The 11,390-nt window shown below is 34.7% G+C and overlaps 1 protein-coding gene across 1 annotated transcript; it reads left to right on the top strand.

Annotated features, from left to right (window-relative positions):
* Positions 1–565: 565 nt before the first annotated feature.
* On the top strand, positions 566–6,447 carry LOC134718098 (carbohydrate sulfotransferase 11-like; the record flags this gene model as incomplete). The annotated part of the gene is made up of 3 exons (XM_063580591.1): positions 566–745; positions 3,074–3,583; positions 6,142–6,447. Coding segments are annotated over exons 1-3 (996 nt in total), but the record flags the coding sequence as incomplete, so codon positions are not given.
* Between the last annotated feature and the right edge of the window lie 4,943 nt (positions 6,448–11,390).

The raw sequence follows: 11,390 nt of genomic DNA, 5'->3' as shown, positions 1-11,390 counted from the left end.
CAGGACACATTCAGGACGTAAGCGATAGCATTCCCTCTATCTCCTTGGTAGATGTAGATTATAGTCATGTGTAAGACGTTGAACTATGAATAGCTGATGTCTTTTGTGCAGAAATACCCGATTAAAGAAGTTCCCCGATAACTTAGAACTTGTTAGATGCAGTACCGAGAATTGCACAGGATGTGGTTTTAATCGGGATGGTCAACCAAGAAAATGTTTTATTTTTGCTGATACAAAGAACCAACTGAAAGATCTATTGCACTCCCCAGGTAATATCTCAAAAATGTATAAACCCCTCCACATACATGATATTGTGTTCAATCTAAGGTGCGCCATTCCAACCATGTTTGTCATCCTAGCACAAAAGATATTGTCATCTTGGTCGAATCTGGTGCACTGTATTTTGAGATGGTCTCCGTCATGAATTCTGGAAATTGGTACCGATGTATGCGCGGTAAGAACTGCAGAGCTTATTGACATCAAGTTTAAAGTGGAGTGTGCTAAGAATTCCTCAGAAGTAATTACTCATGGTGATGTTTTGAAACCATATTTGGGATCTAAAAAAATGGTCTGGTGTAATCAACAAAACGCCCGTCCTGATGTGCCCGAGGCACACCCTGTAGAAGTCCCGGATTATGCCAAAGTTACAGCCGATGTCGATGATGAAGATAGATCTGTTAGCGAAAATTTACCAAGAATTATAGGAGAAAAAGAAATATGTCCGCCTAAAATCATACCGGTTTCGGTAAATGAGGGTATCATGGATAGGGACAGAAATTTTGCCTTGCAACAGGCCACCTACGGACCCCTCAAAAGAGTTGTTGCAAGGGTTAAAACTAAGTACATGTTTAGATACAGCATATCAAAGAAGCCCAAGCATTCAATTTTTGTTTAAATCAAACTTAGTTTAATTTTGGACCCTTTGGGTCTTAATGAAGACCAATTTGAAAACGGGACCAAATATTAAGAATCTACTAACACAGTTAGATTTGGCATATCAAAGAACCCCAATTATTCAATTTTTGATGAAATCAAACAAAGTTTAATTTTGGACCCCTATCTGGACCAAATTGAAAACTGGGCAAATAGTCAAAAATCTAAGTACATTTTTCGATTCAGCATATCAAAGAACACCAATTTGATTTCTTGTTCGACGGACCCGCCCGCACCTATTTTTTTCAAAACAATTTTTTTTAATTTTTATTATATTCCCGCTTCCCGCATCCGAGAATGAAATCATGTCTATTTCCCGCACCGTTTTTTGTAAATATTTTATAGAGATCTCAACATTTGTTTTTTAAAATCACAGTCCAGTATATAATGATTACAAACCTATCAGCACCCCACAACACTGTAAATATCTGCGAGAATATTTGTTTCAGCATGAAACCAATTAATTCCAAGCGGGAGTGTTCCGATATAAATAGAAATACCAGTACAGAACAAAACGTTGGTTTCTTTCCCCTAACTTATATTCACTATAAAAAAAATGTTCGTTGTTAAAAATAAAGTACAATGAACTTCTGAAGGATTTGCCTTCAACTGAAATTATAATGTATGGTGACGGTCATACCCGCTGCAGGTTTATGCACCTGTCCTGGTTGATTCAGAGACCTGTCGTTCAGCAGTTATCGTTTGTTGATGTTGTTCATTGGTATTTTCCCGTTTGGAAATATAATTTAGATCGTTGGTTTTCCTGTTCGAATTGTGTACAATACTAAGGTGTGGTCCCTTATAGGTTGCTGGTTGATCTTGATCAAAGCACTGTGTAAAAGGCCGTACTTTGACCTATGTTTGTTATTATCAGGTTGGGACCAACCCTCCCTCAGACAAGGGCATTGAAGGGGTCATTTTACCATGTTTACTGTTCAGTTTGTTGTAGAAAAGAAAATAGAAATACTAAGGATTAGTACAGTGCTACTATACAAAACCTTTGACAACTTAGAATGTTTTACTCAAAAAGAGGAGAAATACATTATATTTTAAACAACTTTTCTAAAAGAGGGATGGGTCCACTTATTTTGAATAATATTAAACTGTTAAAGTAAATGTGTTAACATGGTTTAAGTCCAGGAAAATTACAAAATTCTTGGACATGTTTTGACCATTTAATACCAAATATTATAGTTCTTTGGGAAAATAAAAGCCCTTTTGTACTTTTTTTACAAAAAAATATATTATAACTTTAATATTTTGACCCCTCATAAAAGGGATATTCTTAACATTAAGGGGTTGTTCTGAACCGGATTATGACTTTGATGGAGAATTGTCTCATTGTCAGTCACACATACATAGACCAGATTTAAATATTCAATTATTTCTTGTTGAACAGTGAAAAAATACTTCATAAATTAAAGAAATGTCAAGGTACAAGTGATAAATCAAGTTTAATATAGTCAAAACCTACTATTTTATGTAAAAAAAAAAAATTATAATCGCTCGCCTTTACTTTTAAAGCTTCGCCTCAAAAATTTGCAAATTAAATATTTTTTTATTAATATTTTCAAATCGCTCGCTCGCCCCAATTTTTGGAGTCCAAAAATCCGTAGAACAAGAAATTAAATTGGTGCATCGCGATACAATGTGTTATTTTACATTTAAAGGGACATTGCATGTCAAACTCATGTTCACCGGTTCGACTCATATTCTCATATATGATTTATAATATACTCAAACGTCTTTTCAAATTTTGAAAATTATAAAATAATGAATTTTCAAGGCATTGTCTGTTCGTTGATATGTATGGCCGTTTCCTGCCTGTTTTAGTCCAGACGCAATCTTATAAACCATCGAATTGACATACAAAGACTACCGATGGTCATTTAAACGATAAACATAAATATAGATAGAAATAGATGGCGAACTCGTGCAATTAGATTTTTCGCTAGTAATGAAATAATTATACATCATCAATTTTTCTTAGCTTTATTATACTGCTGCATTGTACTCGATTCTAAAAGCGAATAATTATTTCACTTTCATTAATGCTTGAACAAAAAAAACATATTTTGATTTTTTTTTTATATATCTCGTTGTTAGTGCCCCTTTAAAGTACTAATTTTACGTTTAACAGGACCATACAATAGGTGCAATCATAAAGAGTAGAAAGCATAACCTAGACAAGCAGTGCTACAACAGGATTGACATTGGAAGATCAGATGAAGACAATTTCAAGGCACATATGCAATTTGTCCCAGAGGAAAGGATGGTATATTGTGGAATTGAGAAAGTGGGGTCGATATTTTGGCGACGTATTATTCAGTTACTCCATACACATGAACTTCAAAGTCCGTACTCAATTAAACCTCGGGATTGTATGCAAAACTATAAATCTTTGCAATCTCAGAAGCTTGACAATTATGATGATATTTTAAAAGAAAATTCTAAATTTTTATTCGTTCGAGACCCTTACTCAAGATTATTATCCGGATATTTGGACAAGATTTTTTCTCCTAACCCATATTATTGGAATTTAATTGGGTCAAAAGCTGTGGAGTTTACACGAAAACAGAAAAAAACACTGTGGACACGATGTTACGTTTCCGGAAATGGTGGAATATTTCATACACACCGAAGAACAAAATAAAGATCGAGATGGACATTTTTTACCAGCAACGGACCATTGTCGGGGTACTTATAAATTGAGAAACGGAATCGAAACGAAACGAAATATAACGAAACGAAACGAAACACAACGAAACGCAACGAAACGAAATGAAAAAATAAAGAAACGAAACGAAACGGAAAATGAAGAAACGAAATAGGCCTATATAAAATATATCTTTTACATTGTTATAGGAGGTTAGGATTTTGATTTTAAACAGAAAATGTTGTATGAGTGCGAATGAGACAACTCTTATCCAAGCCACAGTGTAGTTTTACTTAACAATTATAGGTTAGAGTACGTCCTTTCAATACGAACTCATGAACAATCACCGAACAAGATGAAAAACTATTTAAACAGGACACCAACGCTATAATTAAGATGTGGTTTGAGTGCCAATGAGACAACTATCCATCCAAGTCGCAATGCATTTTAAGTTAACAGTTCAATGAGCATCGACTTGAACACAGAGTCTTTTGCTAACACTAAACAGCAAGCTACATATAAAGTCCCCAAAATTGCCATTGAATACTAACTTTAAACAAGTAAATCAAAATATAGAAAACGAGAAACCCCTAAACAAGTAAATCAAAATATAGAAAACGAGAAACCCTATCAACCACACCAACCACTGAACAACAGGTTACTGACAGTAGTATTGAATATGCATCTGGTTTAAACAGTTTAACAGGCTCGCCAACTTACAACCTAACCTTAGACAGAATTTAAACATTATAAAATAAAAAGACGCTATAAAATATTAACTCTATGAAAAAGACGCGATTTAAACAATATCAACACTTCAGAATATGTATGATCCGCGATACAATACAATACATACAAAACGAGAAACAGAAAACACATATGAACTACAACAACCACATGAACAACAGGCTCCTAAATAATCCAGGACAGGTGCATGCATACAAAATATACACAATTAAGTATCTTGTAAAATCTGCATGCACGTCAGTGTTAAGTTTTCGTGGTCAAATCCATATCGCCTATATTTTAAGCATTAGGTGCACTATATTTGCTGTATTCAAATAACAGGTATCATCTGACTTGCACCCCATTTCTATAGTTCATTATAAGGGGTGTACTTTATCAATAATTTGGTTTATATGATGCTAATAAGATGAAAATTGCCGTTTAAAAAATGTCATCTGACCTTGACCTGATTTTCATGGTTCATTGGTCAAAGTCCAATTTTTGTCATGTCACTGAGTTTGTTTCAGAGATACTTTAAGCAATTGTTCTACTAGATTTCAGGGAAAGGAATGATTTTGTACATACAAAAAAGATGTGGTGAGATTGCCAATAAGACAACAAGAGACCCAATGACACAGTTATTAACAAATATAGGTCACCATACGGCTTTCAACAATGAACAAAGACCATACCGCATAGTCAGCTCTAAAAGGCCCGAAATAATAAATGTAAAACAATTCAAACGAATCCACCCGCCCTTTAGAGTAGTCTAGTCTGATGAACAGAACGTTGTCTATATGTCGGACTAAACTACTTTCAAAAGTAACTACACTCAAAAGTAATGATTTCATGGTTCAGTTTGAAAGCAACTTAACCAAAGATATTGGTTTAATCTACACACAAGTCCGAATTGCTGCCAGTAAGATGTTTCAATATTGAGATAATCAGCTTGCAACACGATGTAGATATTTGTTAATCACTTACAACATGGTGGACTCTTTCTGACCATCTAGGTATGTTGATTTTCTTTCTCATCGACGTCAGCAGCGGATCCAGTCATTTTCAAAAGATTGAAGGGATCTCCAAACAAAGAGAAAAACATTCCAAATTTAAATCTCCATTCAAATTCATGTTTGGTAAAAAAGGGAGTAACACAGAACGTTCACCTCAGATCTCTTTTTCGGTTCAATTTAGGTTTCGTTATGGCTACTCGTCAGTCGTTAGCATTTCACATTTTTAATGTCTTGTCAAATACAACTTCGCCAATTCAAACTTAGGGAGATACCATTTGATTTTTATGGGCTAGGATGATTTTTTTTTCCTGCATTTTATTTAGTTGTAATCTCTGTCCTACCTTTTTATTTTTCACTATATTTTTGGTCCTGCCTTTTTTATATAAATTTATCCCGTTTTTTTGCCCAGTTGCTCATCCTGCCTTCTTTTTTACTCAACAATCCTGTCTTGCCTATTTTATACTCAAATCCCTTTTTATATTTCATCAAAGCCCTCTCCCCACCCCCCCCCCCCCCCCCCCCCCCCACCCCCAAAAAATCAAATGGTAGCCCCTTAACTTAGACTCGGAACCTCGGAACTTGGAATAAAAAAAAAACCAATTAATTACACCACCTTTTTAAAATCAAAATCCTAACCTCCTATAACAATGTAAAAGATATATTAAATATAGGCCTATTTCGTTTATTTCGTTGTATTTCGTTTCGTCATTTTCCATTTCGTTTCGTTTCGTTTCTTCATTTTTTCATTTCGTTTCGTTTCGTTGTATTTCGTTTCGTTTCGTTTCGTTTCGATTCCGTTTCTCACTTTACAAGTACCCCCATTGTCCGCCATGTTTTGTTAAGTATGATTACATTGGTAAAATGGAGACATTTGCAGATGATGTTCATTTCATTTTGAAAGAATTCAATCTTGAAAATTATACGTTTGTTTTAAAAGATTTTAAAACGGACTCTATTTTAGATTCGATAACTGACACCGTTGAAACTTTTCGAGACGTCCGCAGTACGTTTACTAAGTGTTTAAGTATATACGGAGGATTGCAAAGGATATGGAGAAAACTACAAATACGTGGAATTATTTCAGAACAAATTAAATTTCCGTTTAATACAAAAAATGGAAAACAACACGTTTTATAATTTATTGCGTCCGAAGCGCTTTTCTGGATTTACCTTCATCAGGAACGCTCAAAGCCAAATATTTGAAATCCGAAGATGTACAAGTACCGAAAATCGTTGAAGAGCTATATATCAAAAATACCTAAAATAAATAGCCAAATTCGTCTAAAGCCAACTTTGCCTGAGGGAGTTGAAACCTTAGTTTCATAATAATTTCAAAAATTTATAAACAGACAATTTTAGTAAAGTTTGTTAAATCATGTCAGTACCGAAGTACTGACTACTGAGCTGATGATACCCTTTGGGACTGATAGTCCACCAGCAGAGGTATCGACCCAGTGATGTAAAAAATGGAAAACAACACGTTTTATAATTTATTGCGTCCGAAGCGCTTTTCTGGATTTACCTTCATCAGGAACGCTCAAAGCCAAATATTTGAAATCCGAAGATGTACATAGCCAAATTCGTCTAAAGCCAACTTTGCCTGAGGGAGTTGAAACCTTAGTTTCATAATAATTTCAAAAATTTATAAACAGACAATTTTAGTAAAGTTTTTTAAATCATGTCAGACTACTGAGCTGATGATACCCTCGGGGACTGATAGTCCACCAGCAGAGGTATCGACCCAGTGATGTAAAAAATGGAAAACAACACGTTTTATAATTTATTGCGTCCGAAGCGCTTTTCTGGATTTACCTTCATCAGGACGTTTATCAGACATACGTGAATGTCTGATGAAATCACAATAGCTATCACCGTCTCATTTCCAGCAGGAAGTTTTTGAATTTGGCTGTTCCATTGTTTTGGCCATAAAATAGATACTCCTGCACGACTTATTCTGACTGTAAGGAAACGCGAATTCGATCACTACTCTGTTGCGGGCTGTATGTGTACCTGACATGACAATTATATTTGTACGTCACACAGGTAAAATAATAAATTTGTCGTCCATAGTATTGACAAACAAATATTTTATTTCACCCAAAAGAAACGTACCTGAGAAAACATCAGTCTTTTCCTTACAACATGTGCGTCAGTGCATCTTATGACTAGTATAAAATTTTGACTTTTATCATTTTGAAAATTTTAAATATACATGGTATCATTCATAACAATCAAAATAATCAGAAATTACGTGAAATTGCATTATAAACCTAACAAATCAGTCTGAAATTGATGCTCATTATTTATATAAAGTATTGATACTGAGAGCAGTGAATTATTCGTAAATACTATTTCTCCTATCCTAAAGTGTTCTCTTAGGCCTGCACACACGGCCGGATTTATTCACTACATCAGTTTGGTTTTTTTTTCATCTGTATCCTTTTCCTTTTGGGGTGAAGGTGATGGCATAAACAAATCTTCAATGCCTAAATCACATGTATTCTCATTAATCGTGTTTTTTCAATCATTGTACTATTTGGCTCCGGCTCATTTGACACCGAGCCTCTTGATGTGCAACGTATAATAGTTCTAAAGGGAAACGTCGCATAAAACTCAAAAAATGATATGACATACCAGGAATATGGATAAAAAAAAATGTACGCACTTGTAGACGATTCGTAAAAATTACCATGGAAAGTACTCGAAATGATCAAATCCGATTACAAGTTTGTTATATTTTTATTGACTGCTAAGTTACAACTTTTTTTCAGCCAGCGGTTAAGTACAATTGACTATAAGACATCGGTTTCCTGGTTTGAATAGACGTGAAGTTCATGTACGCCCAGTGCTTTAAGTGATTCAGTATTCTCAGTTTCAGTAATAACGGTGGCCGCAGTTGAGTATTTGACATTGGTCGGAACACATTTACTAGTAAAGAAGAGTCATGAAGCATATTGTGTGGTTCTATATGGAGCATCCATCAAGTAAATTTCTTGGTCATATCTAGCTAGGATTCTTGTCTGCTACTCGGGTGGAGGAACAGTACATCGTTTAGGATAAAGTCTTTCTCATTAGCGAAATCATCGTTTTAGCCATGGCGATATCAGTTTGTTTTCGATTTATGAGTTTGAGTGTCACTCTGGTATATTTCGTCCCTTTTTAAGTTGTGTCTGTATCAGAAGCAAAAGATACCTCTACATCTACAGTTAAATATTTTTTCCAACCATAATACTGTAATACACAGATTATAAAATTAGTAAAAGAAAGAAAGGACAAATAAACTGTCAATCAAATTTTAGAAAAAAAACCAAGCATGTCAGTAATTAAAGAAACGAATAAATAAAACAGGTTTCTGGGGAAATGGACAGGGATTTAGCTAAGGTCAATTAGTATGCGGGTTGATAGGTTTGGCAAAATCTTTAAATATATTCAGTAGTGCAAAAAAAAATCGACCTTTTTTACAAGTTTTAAATGTTGCATGCAATTAAAAAAAAATGCAACTAGACAGTGCCCAAATTGGACACAATACCTGTATTGATTTCTTGAAAGGCATATCTAAAGTTCTTTCAGACAAATCAAAAGCATATATGAAGTTGGTAAGATTTATATCTATTATTTCAGACGGAAACACTGACTCATCAGTAACGAAACAAGAAAGTGTGAAACACGAACCAGTAACTACACTTTCTAGTATAAAGCATCTAGACAGTGCAACTGCAGCTGGCGTATATGCTGCAATAGTTTCAATTGTGTATTGGCGTAGTTAAGTATAGGTTAAGACACGAAAACAAAGCAATCCAAGCTATTTATTTTGTGATATACGAATATGACGTTCGTATGTCAGACTGAAGTTATCAACCATGTAGCTTAAGAAGAGTAACATTTTTATTTGTCTCGTATTGTTAAACGTGTCGACAATTTTTTTAGTGACTTAATGTGCTGATGACGTTGGGCAGGCAAGGGCTATTCTTGATGACCCATCATAGGTTATTGCACTTGTATTAACCTTTACATCTGGCGCCAAAACGAGTACACCATCTCTTTTCTTTGAGGCCTCCCATCTTATGAAGATTGCATTCTCTTGCCGTCTGCTTTATTATTATACTCTATTTTGAAAATTCTGTTACCATTTATATTTCATGGTTGTTTATCTACTACTTCGGTTACTGCCTCAAAATCTACATTGTGTCCTGAAAATAGTTGGTATTGTGGCCTTTTCGTCACTGATTCATCAATAGATGAGCTTGAAATGCATTTATACTGGTATTTTTCTGTCGGATGGGGATTTTCTGCTCTGTTTATGCTTTCTGGTAGGGTGCCGAAATCTATGTTCTAGAGTTGGTAAATCATCATTAGGATTTGAAATATCTGTGTCAGAATTGATACGATGACTTTTATTATTTGATAGACTGTTCCAACATTTTTTAGGTGAATATATGGTAACTTTAACTTCTTGAACATAATTCAATTTTGTTCATTTGACTGCGAGGAATTTTGTATACTTTGTTCACCACTTTTGTAGGCTGTTTGCTAATGTTGATAAATCGTTATCCTAATCTTTACTTCTGGTGTCATGACCTGTGTCAGAATTATATCAGATGCATTTTTGAAGATTTTATCTAATTTTTTATGAGAACACTCGGGCATTGATGGACCCAATCAGTATCTTAATTCTGATTTGTATCAGCGACCTCACTGCCTTAATCCATTCGAAAAGAGTGTCTTCGTCTTCCTTCATTACAGTCAAACAGATGTACTGTAAATGAAGAGTTGTCACCGTCAATTGTCTATTTGACAATAAAAAAAAATTGAGTCGTACTGAGGAGGCGTAGTAAAAACAAAAAGAAATGATGGATGAGAGCTTGACTATAAATAAATTGGAAAACACAATTGACAAATAATCACACGAACAAAAGGCAACAAGTTTAAAATCTTAATACGCAAGAAGTGCATTTTGTCCACACAAGACCTACTAGTGACGGCCAGATACAAGAGTTTGAAAGCCGAAACAAGTACAAAGTTGAACAGCATCGAGGACCAAAAGATAAAAAAAAGTTGTGCCAAAAACGACAAAGGTTTTCTGTTAGTTACCAGAACATCCCTATTATTTAGAATAATTTAACTTTAACAGTATATTATATAAATTGACCCTTCAAAAGATGTACATGATAAAACTAAGTAGTAACTAATTACAGGAAACAACTGAAATACATTACATAACCAGACATTTGCAACACAAAAAGTAGGCACATCCGAAAATGTTTAAACCTCAACGCCAAGTCACGTCATATTTGAAACTGAGGTCTGTACGTTTATTACAGGCCCCCTTATATATCGAAAATTCTGGATCCATCGCGGTTTATCCCAATATCTGGCATTCAGCATGTATGACTTTAATATTAATATATAATTCAGGAAACAGCAGTTGAGCATGGGTCAGTCGGTCCTAATATATAATTGAAAACTCCGTTCCGAAGCGGGGCTACTTAATACCTACTGACTGTGTAGCGAATACACATGCCCAAACCTGGCATAAGACTTAAATAAAAAGTCCCGTCCCAGCATGGTGCAGACAGAGAAATAATATAAACCCTTTCAACTTTTTTGTTTTTATTAAAAATAGTGTGGTTGGTCAGTTCAGCAGAAACATACCACAACTACAAAAGAAAGCTTTCATTTTCAACCTACCTTCTGCCTATAAAGTTTCTGAGAGGGTTACAATCACCTTTTACGACCTTCAGTACTGTAGACATCTGTCTTAACCACGAACCAACATCAAATATTGTTATTGCTCAGTTATTATTATTATTATGGCATCCTCAACGGAGTTTCTTTTTTTCTAGTATTTAATGTTCATCCACTTTTTTTGTCAAGCTGAATGTTGAAATTGTATGCAGTAATCATTTTTGAACTAAACCATGATGTTAACCAGCATGTGCAGTTTTTGGGTATATCACCGCCATGATGGCTGCCGTTTTCATGGAAACTGGGTTTTTTTTCAAATTTTCAAAATGCTCCGATCTACCTAAAACATTACCAAAATGTGGCATGTGCAGATACAC

This window comes from Mytilus trossulus, chromosome 5, assembly GCF_036588685.1.
Source record: "Mytilus trossulus isolate FHL-02 chromosome 5, PNRI_Mtr1.1.1.hap1, whole genome shotgun sequence".
Taxonomy (NCBI): domain Eukaryota; kingdom Metazoa; phylum Mollusca; class Bivalvia; order Mytilida; family Mytilidae; genus Mytilus; species Mytilus trossulus.
Note: the sequence above shows the minus strand (reverse complement) of the source record. Positions and strands in the feature narration are given on the sequence as shown.